General features: G+C 37.7%; 1 protein-coding gene across 1 annotated transcript in view; it reads left to right on the forward strand.

The window, feature by feature from the left end:
- The window catches only part of LOC128666764 (zinc finger protein 3), a 131,886-nt gene that overhangs the window by 38,489 nt on the left and 76,598 nt on the right, over positions 1–16,799 (forward strand). Inside the window, exons 4-6 of the mRNA XM_053721545.1 lie at positions 10,368–10,515; positions 13,965–14,057; positions 15,185–15,283. Coding sequence (XP_053577520.1) covers positions 10,368–10,515; positions 13,965–14,057; positions 15,185–15,283 — 340 coding nt within the window. The remainder of the gene's footprint in view (positions 1–10,367; positions 10,516–13,964; positions 14,058–15,184; positions 15,284–16,799) is intronic.

Raw genomic sequence — 16,799 nt, forward strand, 5'->3', positions numbered from 1 at the left:
CAAAAACACTCTGTCAGTACATAGAAAAATATGTTAGACTGCACTCACAAGGTAGCAAAAATAACTGATTTTGATGATAAAGACAGACTATAATCACTACATACAGAGATTTAGTGTATAATCAGATATCCATATAATAATGGGGTAGAGTATTACTGAAATATTCAGTTAATTATAAAGCCAATAGTGAAACTAGCTGAAAGATACTATAGTATACTGAATATTTGTCAGACCACATGGTCTAATTCACAGCATGATATATATGATATATATAATTTTTTTTATATATATAAATGAATACATTATCATAGCATGTCAGTCTATAACTATGTTTTCTTATCAAATAAATACAAAAGGAGGGGGCGGAGCCAGCATCGGAACTGAGCGGTCGCACAACTCTACAGCTCTGTATACAATACCAGCCTATTTGTATAATAGACCGCTCGGGTAACCTTCTATTGCTAACTAAGTGGGGTTTAACTCTTGGGGAGTCAATCTAGCCAGCTAGCTCTTTAGCAGATGACCAAGATGCTGACATATATCTCATGTTAATGGAGAGTTTACTACAGAAGCCAAGGGGAAGCGGCCATCTTGATATCCACGTGGCGTAGGACAACCCTTACAATCCTAGATCTACCTATACTATTTAGAAACTGGTCTCTAGTAGCTACCATGGAAGAGATATACAATGTTATAGATGGATTGTTATTAGAACTAATGAGAAAGCACCTTACTATAGTTATGAACCGTTTATCTTTTCAAGTCTCCCCCAGCAACAGCAGAGAGAGCCTGATGATGACAGCACCATCACTTATTATTCAAGACCGAGAGGCAGAAGGCCTTGGAACCACAACACTTGCCGTTTACTACACCCCCGGACATCCAATTGACAGGAATCTAGCCCGGTCTGAGCCTCAGCACCTTCATGATACAGTAAGCAGTATGTTTACCCACATGACTGCACTGAAAAGCATTGATACGAAGAACGCTCCTGGAGGCTTAAGTATCTTTCATGCAACCATAGGGAGCTGTTCCAGCTTAACTTACAAGTTAAGGGGATAATAGAATCCATTACATTGCCGACCAAGTGGCTCTTAGAGGTGCAAAATTGGGGAAGGATGGCTATGGTTTTTGGGCCTTGGACATGATGTGCACTGATGTGTATTAGATTTGGCAGTTATTGGGACACTCTTGACACAATTAGATCGGCCCTAGACGAAGTGGACCTACCCATGATCTGGAGAATAAGCTGGGAGCACCAATTGACAATTTTGGACACGTATCTCAAAGCCGGAATAGGCTAAATAAGGCCTGAGTTTGACTGAGAACCACTAGATAGGCTGGCAGACTATTCTACAGTGTACGGGGACATTACCTATCTGAACAGTTTACATTGCAGGTGTATAGTCTCTTACACTCCTGATTATGAGACTTTTCTTTATATACACAGTTAACTTATGTTCGCTAGTTGTACAGTTAAAGGGAACCATAAATATATCTATATGTCTGATGGCTCTGTTCAATACTTACAAATTTATATATACCATATGCTATGGATAAGTTTATACTTTAAAGGTGGAGCTATATGTATTGTTGTTTAGCATGTTACCCTGTCAGGTTATGTCTGTTTCATATCTTGCAGATTATTATGTGGGAATTGACCTACGTCAGGTCCCCGGTTTTTGTTAATCCTAGGTTTAATGGGCGCTCCTGGATTAGATATAAAGATAAGATCACCAATTTTACTATCCTAGCTCTACACACAGCAAACCCAATATCTAGAAAGGTGTGGCCTAAATACGTGGATATAACATCATCCTTCTGCTCAGTTAGTTGGATTGTTTGTGGCCGGAGCAGTCATATAAGATTATACGAGAATGTATACCCTCTCATACATATAAGCAGATCTTATTACAAAAAAAAAACTACTGAAGCCCTTTGAGCCATATATGTTCTATGTTTTGCCGACAAGTCTAGATATGAGTTATGCGAGCCGTTGCTATAATTAGTTGATACTTAAAGGGCCATTATACACTCATTTTTTCTTTGCATAAATGTTTTGTAGATTATCTATGTATAAAGCCCATAAAGTTTTTTTTTTTTTTTAAAAAATGTATAATTTTGCTTATTTTTAAAGAACATTGCTCTGATTTTTAGACTCCTAACCAAGCCCCAAAGTTTTATTTGAATACCGTCAGCTACCTTCTCCAGCTTGCTCCTGTTTGTGTAAAGGGTCTTTTCATATGCAAAAGAAGGGGGAGGGTCTTATTTCCCACTTGCAGTGGGCTTTCTAACTGCCTTTTCAACAGAGCTAAACTGAAAGCTTCTAAGTAAGTTTTTAAGCAGTTTTATACTGGATTTTTATATCAGTATCTGTGCATCTTATTCTTTATAGTAGTGTCTATTACATGCAGTTATATGAAAATGAGTGTATACTGTCCCTTTAACGCTAGAGGTGTTTTTGGTTTTTGAGCAGCCTGTTAATGTGTACCTGGTGAGTTCTAACTAGCCAGGTATGAGACTCGACCTATTCTGGAGTAAGCTAAATATGATCGTAATAGATTTTCTCTCTTGGGATAATAAATAATATGCTTAACAATATTAGTTGCCATACCTCCTATGTATTACATGTGCAAATGTGTATGCCTACTAGTCTAGACCTGAATGTATCCATAGATCTTGGTAATTGCTGTTATAGGGGAAATATATTGTGTTTTTGAGGCCCTACAACCCCCTATACTGACCTTTTTGCATTCTATTTCTGTTTATATACGTTCAATGCACTAAACATCATTACTGGTCACCAAACAGTTAAGTCATGTATAGCACAACTAGTTAGAGGACTTGAGGTACAGATTGTTGCATAGGTTTGTTTTACGTCTGGCAGAACGGAACTTTCTACTGTGTGTGATAGATACTTATCTCCCCAGGTTGATTTGTTTTATAACTAATGGGAGTAAATACAACGGTATTTTTAGGGCTATCCTAGGCGCCGGGTTAGCCAATCTACATGTACATACTAGCGGGAGTACATCTAGTGACACCCTATTCACACTCTATGCGGCCTCTACCCTTTAAGATAACGTGAGACAGATAGCATAACTATGTACATGTTGGATTCCCTTCGATATGTATCTCAACAATTTTACCTCCCATAATACAGCTAGAAACATCCCTATGCACTATACTATATCTAAATATTTACTTTATATACCTATAGCCTATGGATACACTAGTTTTATTGATTTATATAGGTTTCTTATAATCATAGTGTTATGATATAGACTAAGTTAAGGCAATATATTGTTGAGACTCTCACAAATATCGATCTCAGAAAGTAGAAATTTACTCTGGTTTAGGAACTTACTTTTACAAGTTATAAAGGTCTTTTATAGGCAAGTAGTGTGCATATTTCTAACAAGTTACTCTATGGGGTGCTGTTGGAATGCTATACACTATATGAAGAGGTATCTATATCATACATAAGGCACGTTATAGCTTCATCCATAGGTGCTGCCTTCTGCTCCCCCCCCCCCCCCAGAGTTTATCTGTTAAACTGAGGGACACAGATCCCATATTCATTACCCTAAATTCTCTATATGCATGCCGAACCATAGAGGCTTTTGATATACCCTCCCCTATTCTCTAAACTAAAATGAGGCAACAATTCTATAAGTTATTTCGTACAAGCTTAGGGCACCTACATAAGCATATATAAACCAATGAAAGATAGCAATGCACTATATGTTATTAGTTCAGTGATTGTATTAAATATACTCTGGAAGTATTTCTCTATACTATCAATTGGGTATTCAAGCTTCCTACACAATTTATGGTCGCCAATATTTTGTACAGGATCTGTATATATGAAAGAACTTGTTCTATATGTTATATGTATGGAATATCCTCAATAAAAATATAATACAAAAGGAAATAAATGCATAATGTTTTAGAATAAATGTTCATATAAGAACACTAAGATAAATAGATCCTGCACACAGAGACTTGATTGCATATACATTGATACCAATAAATACATAGTATCTATGGCATATTACACTTTTTATCAAAATTTAATCTCCGAGAAATACAAACCCCTTTTCCAGAAGCATTAGTTAACTTAAAATCTCCCTGGGATCAACATAAATGTAATAGGAAATATCAATTATAGTTAGTGTTCCCAATGATTTATAATATCATATACAGCATTAAAACCTCTCGGTAACCTGGTTCCCAGCTTAAAGATCCAAAAAGTCTCTCTACGGTATAGTTCTTTAATCCTGTCACCTCCTCTCTTTGGGCGATGTACAAGTTCTATGGCTTGGCACTTAGACGTATCAACTGATTGATTGTGTTTGTGTATAAAATGCGTGGCTAGAGCTGAACACTCCTTCTTGCAATTAATATTGCTTAGGTGCTCTCGTATCCTTGACCACACCTCCCTAGTAGTGAGGCCAACGTACTGAAGTTTACATTGTACTTATGATATCAGACTACAAAGCACATACTGCAATTAATACACTGAGAAGTTTCGTACCTATTGCCTGTAACATAGAACTCAAAATGAGTAGCTTGTTAAATATAATCACAGACCTTGCACCTAGAGCTACCACACTTAAATGTGCCTTTGTGGGTAAGCCAACTCCTTGATGTAGCTTGTTTAGGGAGAACAGTAGGGGATAGGATATTGCCCAAGGTGACACTGCACCTGTAAGAAAACTTACAGCCACTATCTACTATTCCCTTCCGTTTATTATTCGCTAACAGTATTGGAAGGTGCTTCTTTATGATTGCACAAATCTGTGAATACTGGTCACCTATGACTGGTGACAAAAGTGAACCGAGGAGGACTTTTTGTCTTCAGATTGATTATCTGATGCTGATTTATGTTCTTTTAGCACTTTTTTTTTTTTTTTTAAGGATAACTGTGGTTCCTCCCTTGTCGGATTTTCTGATGACAATATTGACATTTTTTTTAAGTTCGTCAATAGCTTCACTTTGGTTTTTAATGAGATTTTGTTTGTAAGTCCTATCTTATTGGTATAATTTAGTGAGTTCACTTTCAACACTTTTATGAAAAATTTACAATACACCTCCCCTACTCTGGATCGGATAGAACCGAGATTTGGTAGCCATGGTATATGTTAGAGCTTGTGTATTGGAACTTGTATTCTCATGTTCAATTCTTTCATTCTCTATCCTAAGATCCTCAAAGTCCTGTGCACTACATATTTCTTCAAATCTAAGTTCAGTTGATCCTGTAGGTAATTCTCTTATTGACAGACTCTCTCCACTAGGCCATTTACATCAATAAGATTATTGAAGTTAAATTCTCACGAGGGGGCAAAACCAAGACCCAAATTCAAAACTAAATATTGTATGTCATTAAGCTGGTAACCAGAAACATTTATTACATTACCCACAATGTCAATCTTATTGCCTTCTTTATCTGTAATAGACTTCCTCTCTAGGATTTGTTTGTTCTTAGTTGATAGCGATGTTTGCCCTGTAACCCTCTTCCTAATCACCCCCCCCCCCCCTTTCTGGTCTTTCTTGGGGAAGGTAAAAAAAACCTGCTCCATGCTATCCTGACTCTCACTTTCTTCCATTGTTCTACCTCCTGTATTAGATTCTTTATTTTTATCAAATCTTTTACTGACATTAGAATATTTCTTGGCTGGATCTACCACCACCCTATTGCTCTGACCACCTCTACCTGATCTGTGAGATCTCTGCTCCATCCCTGAACTTTTATCAGAGTGCTTTTGTCTAACTTCAGCCTGAGTATTCTGTCTAACATTAACCAGAGTATTTTGTTTTTCTACAATAGGTACATTGCCAAAACCACTATGTTTGCTGGGTTTTAGAATAGGTTTGTTATAATCAGCAGCAGTTTGTTTATATTGTATCACAGAGTCCGCCTGTGATGTTGTTGCATACTCTCTTTCTTGATTTCTATATGATGGTGGATCCAACCAAGAAATATTCTCCAGGGAAAAAATCGCTATCGGTTTTGATTTTGGGTCTTGGTTTTGCCCCCTTGTGTAAATTTAACTTATTCAATACTCTTATTAATGTAAATGGCCTAGTCAGAAATTTAACCTTAAAAAAGGCGTTTCTCAGATATTCTCAATGTGATTGACAGTGGAGAGTCTGTCAATAAAAGAGAATTACCTACAGGATCAACTGAACTTAGATTTAAAGAAATATTTAGTGCACTAAAAACCAAAGGGAAGCTATTGACAAACTTAAAAATAATGTAAATATTGTCATCAGAAAATCTGACAAGGGAGGGACCACAGTTATCTTTAAAAAAGAGGATTATATAAAAGAAGCACTCCGACAACTAGAAGATACTTATACCTACAGTCGGATCCCAAGGAACCCAACTCTTATCATACAACAACAGATCAAGTCATTAGTTGATGAGGGTACTGAAAGAGGTTACGGTATATTGATAAAAAGATGGCTAAATTCTTATGTGTTATATTAAACAATGTATTGCTTGCGCAAAACAAATGCTAAAGGTGAAATATAAAAAATGCTAAAAGGTGAAATATAAAAAGTGATAATATAAACGTGATTGATTGGGGAAGTATAATATACGCAAAATTGTGTGTGTTATAAAAGTGCAAAAAAATAATAAATAAATTAAGGTGTGCAATAAATGGATGGGGAAAAAAACGTTTTATAGTGTGGGTATCCGTTTGATCCTCACATATAGTCTTATATGTATCCTCCAAAAAGCATACGTTAATAAAATCTAATATATTTATTCAACAAACCGCAAACTTGAATAAAGAAAATAGTAAACAAATTAACAGATAAAAATTACAATTTTGCGGCCGCAGTTAAAATACAAATGCAGATAAAATAGTTGCAAATATCCGGTATACAAATCTCTTAGGAAATAAGTATTGTACAAATCTTAAAAGGAATGAGAAAATGTGTCCCAGAGGTGCAGTGATCAAAACTTGAAACTCTTTGATCCATTATGATAGGGACCCTCAGAAAACCGCCTCCGAGTTATTTAAGTTTGGATTGTTTGGCGTAGACCCTCAGGTGAGGACACAGATTCGGAAGCGCTTTCTTGTCAAACAATTCACTGCTCGTGGCAGGTGTAATGATCACAGCAGGTGTGTGCTTCCAAAGGAAGCTGTTAATACTTTGAGCTCATATTATCACTTTTTATATTTCACCTTTTAGCATTTTTTATATTTCACCTTTAGCATTTGTTTTGCGCAATCAATACATTGTTTAATATTTCATATTTTTTGGGGAGTTTTTTGGGAGAGGCTACCCCCTATTTTGATTGTTTGTGCGAGTATCTGCGCTGGTCAAATTTCTAGTATTTTAAATTCTTATGTGTCCAATATCCCAAAACGCCAGCCTTTGACCTGTTTCCAAAGGTACATAAATTTCTCGAACACATCGAGGGGAGGCCAATAGTCTCTAGGATTGACTCCGCTCTTGAACCACTATCAGAGTGGGTAGATGGTGTATTACAGCCTATGGTTACCTAGCTATGGAGCTATCTTAGAGATACGAAACATCTCTAAAATTTGCTCTCTGATTTTCATTGGGATGATGCCCATAGCTGGATAACCATAGACGTGGTTTCCTTATACTCCTCTATCCCTCATTAATAGGGACTGCAAGCTATTAAATACTTTCTGTCCTCTGCTACAGATTTTGATTGCAAACGGGTTGCTTTCTTTGTTGAAGTTAAGTATCTCCTTGAACACAATTTTTTCGAGTTTGAGAGTAACTTCTAACTCCAGAGATGTGGGACAGCCATGGACGCAAAATTTGCCAACCTGTTTCTAGGTTGGTGGGAGGCGTCCCACATCTTTGGGGATAGAAATCCCTTTCGGTCCTCAGTAGTCTTTTATAAGAGATTTATTGATGACCTGGTCCTTGTATGGCGAGGATCATACGAAGAAGCCAACAAATTTCTTAAATACCTTAATCTCAATGAGATGGGTATAAGATTTGCAATGGAGTGGCATAAAACTATCATTAATTACCTTGACATTACTCTGTTGTCAGTAGGATTGAGACTAAGACGTACCTCTTGCACTCCTCCAGTAATCATCCCAAAAATATTGGGAGAGCTATAGCTAAAGGTCAATTTATAAGAATGAAACGCAATTGCTCCAGGATTGATGATTACAGAGAGGAATGCAACAGGCTAAGTGAAGATTTACTTCAAAGGGGATATGATAGAAGGACTATTGTTAATGCAAAAAATTAAGTTGAATTGATTCCAAGAGAAGAGTTGCTAAAAGAACATAAATCAGCATCAGATAATCAATTTGAAGACAAAAAGTCCTCCTCGGTTCACTTTTGTCACCAGTCATAGGTGACCAGTATTCCCAGATTTGTGCAATCATAAAGAAGCACCTTCCAATACTGTTAGCGAATAATAAATGGAAGGGAATAGTAGGTAGTGGCTGTAAGTTTTCTTACAGGCGCAGTGTCACCTTGGGCAATATCCTATCCCCTACTGTTCTCCCTAAACAAGCTACATCAAGGAGTTGGCTTACCCACAAAGGCACATTTAAGTGTGGTAGCTCTAGGTGCAAGGCCTGTGATTATATCCAACAAGCTACTCATTTTGAGTTCTATGTTACAGGCAATAGGTACGAAACTTCTCAGTGTATTAATTGCAGTATTTGCTTTGTGGTCTGATATCATAAGTACAATGTAAACTTCAGTACGTTGGCCTCACTACTAGGGAGGGGAGTTCAAGGATACGAGAGCACCTAAGCAATATTAATTGCAAGGAGGAGTGTTCAGCTCTAGCCACGCATTTTATACACGAACACAATCAATCCGTTGATACGTCTAAGTGCCAAGCCATAGAACTTGTACATAGCCCACAGAAAGGAGGTGATAGGATGAAAGAACTATACCGTAGAGAGACTTTTTGGATCTTTAAGCTGGGAACCAGGTTACCGAGAGGTTTTAATGCTGTATATGATATTATAAATAATTGGGAACACTAACTATAATTGATATTTCCTATTACATTTATGTTGACCCCAGGGAGATTTTAAGTTAACTAATGCTTCTGGAAAAGGGGTTTGTATTTCCCGGAGATTACATTTTGATAAAAAGTGTAAATATGCCTTAGATACTATAGGGTATATTTATCAAAGTGCGAGCCGTATCATGTCCGCTGCACATCGATAAATGCCAACAGCATGTGCTGTCGGCATTTACCATTGCACAAGCAGTTCACCAGAACTGCTTGTGCAATACTGCCCCCTGCAGATTCGCGGTCAATCGGCAGGTAATAGGGGGTGTAAATCAACCCGATCGTTTTTTTTTTTTCTGTATTGTAGCTGCCCCCCCCTCATTACCCTACCCCCTCCCAGATCCCTTTCCCTCAATATATCCCACATAGTATCTCCCTCATTGCCCTTCCTCCCTCCTTCCCCTTCTCTTCCCGGCTCTTTTTTTTTCTTTATTTCCCCTAACGTGTTGTGTGGCGTAGCGGTCCCACCCACTCTAGCCCTTCTTCCGCCTCCTAGCATGATTAAGGGTAAATAACCCGAAACGTTGCTGGTCTCTGTTGTGTGCCTTGATACTGGAATAAAAGACAATGATTATTCTTAAGACTGGGTGCTGTGGACTCTGTTTTTGTGACTTGAGAGGTGTTTGCAGTTGCCACTATATCACTGGCACCAGGTATAGTGCTGTTTGTCATTTGGACTGTTGTTCCTCCAGCGATGGGCCAGTCACCCGCCTCCCTCATTACACTCCCACCCACCAATCATCGGCACCACCACCGGGATGTCAGGATTATACAACGGTCCTCAAGCTTGGTGATGCCATTTGACAAAGGTGAAAACGTCATGGGCCTATGCTTTTAACTTTTTTTCAATAAGTCATTTTTTTACTTAAATCCAGTGAGTGCTGTCTTTGCTCTGGACTGTGTGTGTATATATATGTGTGTGTGTATGTATGTGTGTGTATATATATATATATATATATATATATATATATATATATATATATATATATATATATATATATATAATTTTTTAATTTTTTTTAAAATGCAAGATTTATAATCCTACTTGGTATCTTCTGTGCGCCCCCCCCCCCTTTATTTCCGTTTCTGGCTGGGCTATGATATAGAGAGCAGTCCCACTCTCAGCAAATGCTTGCTAAGGGCTTTCAAACGGCTGGACTTCAAGAATGTCATATGACACACACACACACAGATTCGATGTTCATTGGAAGTGGGTTTTGTTTTGTTTTTTTGTTTTGTTTTTTTTTGCCATTTAATTTCCTAGGTTTTTTATTGTAAAAGAACCAGTCCCTGTGTCAGCGCTAAATGAGCTGTGTGTGTGTTTCAGGTGCCTATAAAGTGTGATGATGTTGCCGTGTATTTCTCTATGGACGAGTTGGAGTATATGGAGGTACACAAGGAGCTTTACAAGGATGTCCTGATTGAGACTGATCAGAAACCCCAAATCACTAAGATCCCAGAACACAAGGGCTCAGGTAACACTGATTTTATTATGTGCTACGTTTTACTAAGCACAGTGCATGGGGATAATACGTATGTATGCCTCATGCACTTCATGTCTGCTCGGAGATCTGGCAGTGATGAGTATCATATTGGCAAACCACAAAATTTGCTGCATTGAAGACACCATACATATCACCTCCGGCTCTGTGTCTGAATGTGTGTGCACTGGGCATACGCACGTATCCTGTGTACAGCCCATATACAGTATAAGGTAGACTAAAGCACTGCTAGCGTGTAATATATGTCGTTTTGCTGATACAGTGCAATACCGCAATGCTCTGATGTACAGCTTCATTTTGTCTCTTATAATTCTTAAAGAGCGGTGATCAAAATGTTTTAAGGTTTATCAAAAAATAATAAATACTGCTTGTAAGAGGGTAACATTCACCATAATAATTTCACTTCTTAAATGTATTATTAATAATTATTTATATTTTATCACTTACCGGAGGCTCATTGTGCCACATCTCATATGAACTACATTGTTACCATACAAACTATAGTACAGTTAGCTGTCATTAGATCTATATAGTACAGTTAGCTGTCATTAACTCTCTATAGTACAGTTAGCTGTCATTAGCTCTCTATAGTACAGTTAACTGTCATTAGCTCTCTATAGTACAGTTAACTGTCATTAGCTCTATAGTACAGTTAGCTGTCATTAGCTCTATAGTACAGTTAGCTGTCATTAGCTCTATAGTACAGTTAGCTGTCATTAGGTCTCTATAGTACAGTTAACTGTCATTAGCTCTATAGTACAGTTAGCTGTCATTAGCTCTATAGTACAGTTAGCTGTCGTTAGCTCTATAGTACAGTTAGCTGTCATTAGCTCTATAGTACAGTTAGCTGTCATTAGCTCTATAGTACAGTTAGCTGTCATTAGCTCTATAGTACAGTTAGCTGTCATTAGCTCTATAGTACAGTTAGCTGTCATTAGCTCTATAGTACAGTTAGCTGTCATTAGATCTATATAGTACAGTTAGATGTCATTAGTTCTATAGTACAGTTAGCTGTCATTAGTTCTATAGTACAGTTAGCTGTCATTAGCTCTATAGTACAGTTAGCTGTCATTAGGTTTCTATAGTACAGTTAGCTGTCATTAGCTCTATTGTACAGTTAGCTGTCATTAGCTCTATTGTACAGTTAGCTGTCATTAGCTCTATAGTACAGTTAGCTGTCATTAGGTCTCTATAGTACGGTTAACTGTCATTAGCTCTCTATAGTACAGTTAGCTGTCATTAGGTCTCTATAGTACAGTTAGCTGTCATTAGCTCTATAGTACAGTTAGCTGTCATTAGGTTTCTATAGTACAGTTAGCTGTCATTAGCTCTATTGTACAGTTAGCTGTCATTAGCTCTATTGTACAGTTAGCTGTCATTAGCTCTATAGTACAGTTAGCTGTCATTAGCTCTATAGTACAGTTAGCTGTCATTAGCTCTATAGTACAGTTAGCTGTCATTAGCTCTATAGTACAGTTAGCTGTCATTAGCTCTATAGTACAGTTAGCTGTCATTAGCTCTATAGTACAGTTAGCTGTCATTAGGTCTCTATAGTACAGTTAGCTGTCATTAGGTCTCTATAGTACAGTTAGCTGTCATTAGGTCTCTATAGTACAGTTAGCTGTCATTAGCTCTATAGTACAGTTAGCTGTCATTAGCTCTATAGTACAGTTAGCTGTCATTAGCTCTATAGTACAGTTAGCTGTCACTAGCTCTATAGTACAGTTAGCTGTCACTAGCTCTATAGTACAGTTAGCTGTCATTAGCTCTATTGTACAGTTAGCTGTCATTAGCTCTATAGTACAGTTAGCTGTCATTAGCTCTATAGTACAGTTAGCTGTCATTAGCTCTATAGTACAGTTAGCTGTCATTAGCTCTATTGTACAGTTAGCTGTCATTAGCTCTATTGTACAGTTAGCTGTCATTAGCTCTATAGTACAGTTAGCTGTCATTAGGTCTCTATAGTACAGTTAACTGTCATTAGGTCTATAGTACAGTTAGCTGTCATTAGCTCTATTGTACAGTTAGCTGTCATTAGCTCTATAGTACAGTTAGCTGTCATTAGATCTATATTGTACAGTTAGCTGTCATTAGGTTTCTATAGTACAGTTAACTGTCATTAGGTCTATAGTACAGTTAGCTGTCATTAGCTCTATTGTACAGTTAGCTGTCATTAGCTCTATTGTACAGTTAGCTGTCATTAGATCTATAGTACAGTTAGCTGTCATTAGGTTTCTATAGTACAGTTAGCTGTCATTAGGTCTCTATAGTACAGTTGGCTGTCATTAGGTCTCTATAGTACAGTTGGCTGTCATTAGGTCTCTATAGTACAGTTAGCTGTCATTAGCTCTATAGTACAGTTAGCTGTCATTAGATCTATAGTACAGTTAGCTGTCATTAGGTTTCTATAGTACAGTTGGCTGTCATTAGGTTTCTATAGTACAGTTGGCTGTCATTAGGTCTCTATAGTACAGTTGGCTGTCATTAGGTCTCTATAGTACGGTTAGCTGTCATTAGGTCGCTATAGTACAGTTAGCTGTCATTAGGTCGCTATAGTACAGTTAGCTGTCATTAGATTAGTGACAGAAATAAGATAAGGAAGCATTTATGTTACAAAAAGTAATAACATAAGGAGTTCTGATTTCCCTGCAAGCTCAACACATTTTGATGGGTTGTGGTGTCAAAGAACAAAACCAGCTTATTCATATGCAAAAGGAACAATTTCTCATACATTTTATACTCTGCAGCTGGCATAATAAGTCTTTGGAAACACATTAAGGTAAAACTATTTTACAGAATACTGTCCTTTTTTAAGCTCTACGTTGCAAAAAGGTCTGCACACACAATGAAGCCCAGATTACAAGTAGAGAGCAAAAATATTAGCACTCCGCTTATAATCTAGCTCAATACTATAGCTATAATATATATATATATGTATCTCAGGAATTAAGGGCTGTATTGCAAAAGATCTGCACACAGAATGTTTTATATATACTCAGTAAATATCGGCTTTGAAGCACTGCTTTGCATTCATGGTAAATATCTTGTCTAGGAACAGTGAAGGGGTTAAATCACTGCGGCATTTGATGCAGTAATTTAACTCCGTTCTGAGCAATTAGTGGGTTAAATCACTGTTGCTTTGCAATACTAGCATTGCCAATTTGGCCACTTGGATTTTTAGACTGGCATTTAGATTCAAAACAAATCTGCCCAGCATTGCTATAAAATGGGGAGGAACCGAGAGACTGCTGGCGCTGCTGATATACACACTTGTCTGCCCACGTGACATTTACTGGCGTTACTGGTCAGTACAGCTCCAGCAACACAGGAACCGGCAAAATTACTGTATGTGTTTTGACATGTTTATTATACATATAACTAATATTTACTTATTAAACTGTTTCTTTACATGATATGTGCAGGTGAAGTTGGGTTAAACACTGAACCAACGGAATACTTGCGTATTAGTCAGCTGCACCCTGCGGAGCAAAAAATCTGTGACCGTATTAGCACAAGTGGGTATTATCTCTTGTCACTGCAAGTTTCTATAGATCAGCATTTACTGCTGATGTCAGTTATGTTATGGTTATTTAAAATTAAACTATATTAAAAGGACAAACATTTCTTTCCTGATTCAGACAGAACATATAAGAGAATTGGAAACTTTTTTAAAATTCGATTATCAAATTTACTTCATTCTTGTGTTATTCTTTGTTGAATAGATATCTAGATAGCGTGCACATGCCTGAAGAATTACCTGACAGAAAATAGTGCTGCCACCTAGTGCTCTTGTTAATGTATAACATTCTAGCAAAACTGCTGCCATCTAGTGCTCTTTTTAATGTATAATATTATAGCAAAACTGCTGCCATATAGTGCTCTTGCTAATGTATAACATTATAGCAAAACTGCTGCCATATAGTGCTCTTGCTAATGTTTAACATTGTTATAAAACTGCTGCCATCTAGTGCTCTTGCTAATGTATAACATTGTTATAAAACTGCTGCCATCTAGTGCTCTTGCTAATGTATAACATTGTCATAAAACTGCTGCCATCTAGTGCTCTTGCTAATGTATAACATTGTTATAAAACTACTGCCATCTAGTGCTCTTGCTAATGTATAACATTGTTATAAAACTGCTGCCATATAGTGCTCCTGCTAATGTTTAACATTATAGCAAAACTGCTGCCATCTAGTGCTCTTGCTAATGTATAACATTTTAGCAAAACTGCTGCCATCTAGTGCTCTTGCTAATGTATAACCTTGTTATAAAACTGCTGCCATCTAGTGCTCTTGCTAATGTATAACATTATAGCAAAACTGCTGCCATATAGTGCTATAGAAATGTGCACACTAAGGTTTTTTTGTCCTGTTAATATAGTTTAAGCTTCAAGCATGTGCACACTGCCTACCAAGGTATCTCTTCAACAAAGCATAACCTGAGAATGAAGCAAATTTGAAAATTAAAAGTAAATTGAAAACATTTTTAAAATTGTATTTTCTATCTGACTAATGAAAGATGAATTTTGGGTTTCATGTCCCTTTAAGCTCCTTCCGTTTAAATCTAAAATAGTCTAAATACAGAACTATGTAAAGATACTGACTGGAAACTTACGGCCATGTTCAAATTATCTATACAGATGATGCTAAGTCTGTGGTCATATTTAATGCTGAACAAGCAGATGATCCGAGTCTGAGTAAACCGGAATCTCTGGAGCAGAAAATCAGTATTTGCAAAGGTGAGTGCACATGACTGAGGGATACAGAGTACAGGTGAGTGTGTGTGATCTGTCTGAGAGATACAGGGTACAGATGAGTGTATATGTGTGTGATGTGTCTGAGGGATACAGGGTACAGGTGAGTGTACGTGTGTGTGTGATGTGTCTGAGGGATACAAGGTACAGGTGAGTGTACGTGTGTGAGGGATACAGGGTACAGGTGAGTGTATGTGTGTGATGTGTCTGAGGGATACAGGGTACAGGTGAGTGTATGTGTGTGTGATGTGTCTGAGGGATACAGGGTACAGGTGAGTGTACGTGTCTGATGGATACATGGTACAGGTGAGTATGTGTGTGATGTGTCTGATGGATACAGGGTACAGGTGAGTGTATATGTGTGTGATGTGTCTGAGGGATACAGGGTACAGGTGAGTGTATGTGTGTGATGTGTCTGAGGGATACAGGGTACAGGTGAGTGTATGTGTGTGATGTGTCTGAGGGATACAGGGTACAGGTGAGTGTATGTGTGTGATGTGTCTGAGGGATACAGGGTACAGGTGAGTGTATGTGTGTGATGTGTATGAGGGATACAGGGTACAGGTGAGTGTATGTGTGTGATGTGTATGAGGGATACAGGGTACAGGTGAGTGTATGTGTGTGATGTGTCTGAGGGATACAGGGTACAGGTGAGTGTATGTGTGTGATGTGTCTGATGGATACATGGTACAGGTGAGTGTATGTGTGTGATGTGTCTGAGGGATACAGGGTACAGGTGAGTGTATGTGTGTGATGTGTCTGAGGGATACAGGGTACAGGTGAGTGTATGTGTGTGATGTGTCTGAGGGATACAGGGTACAGGTGAGTGTATGTGTGTGATGTGTCTGAGGGATACAGGGTACAGGTGAGTGTATGTGTGTGATCTGACTGAGGGATACAGGGTACAGGTGAGTGTATGTGTGTGTGATCCCAGAGGCAGAACTTTTTTTCACTTTCTGCGATGAGATTTTTTTAGTAAAAAATTTTGTGCAGGTCATTTTTAAATAAAATTCAATTTTAAATTAGGCAGTTACATTAAGCACCAGTTCAATTGCAATGTGTTGGTTAACTGGAGAATAAAGCAATTTTTTAAATTTTATAATATAGTGCAGTAGTTGAATTGCAGTGCGATGCAAATTAGCTGCAGACAAAAAAATGTAAATAAACTTGTTTCCGTTTCTCTTGGTCGAGCATAGAAATGTAGTCAGAAAAAAGGTGCATTGCTCATACGAATGTCTTACAGACTGGGAAAGGCTAAGGGGCAGTTTTGAAAAAATCTGAGAGCCAGTCAACAATCAATGGACTGCTCACTTCAAACAGCACTTTGCTCTGAATGCACTTACACAGTGCAGCCAGATTACAACTCTGTTTGAAGAGAACAGTCTAATGTGGAGCAGTGCTGCAAAGTTATTAAAGTGCATACAGTTCCTGCATGTGCCCTGTTCTTTCTGCAGACATGATGCATTTTCTGCGATGACATCTCAGATCACTGCATGTTCTG

Source organism: Bombina bombina, chromosome 7, assembly GCF_027579735.1.
Source record: "Bombina bombina isolate aBomBom1 chromosome 7, aBomBom1.pri, whole genome shotgun sequence".
NCBI lineage: Eukaryota > Metazoa > Chordata > Amphibia > Anura > Bombinatoridae > Bombina > Bombina bombina.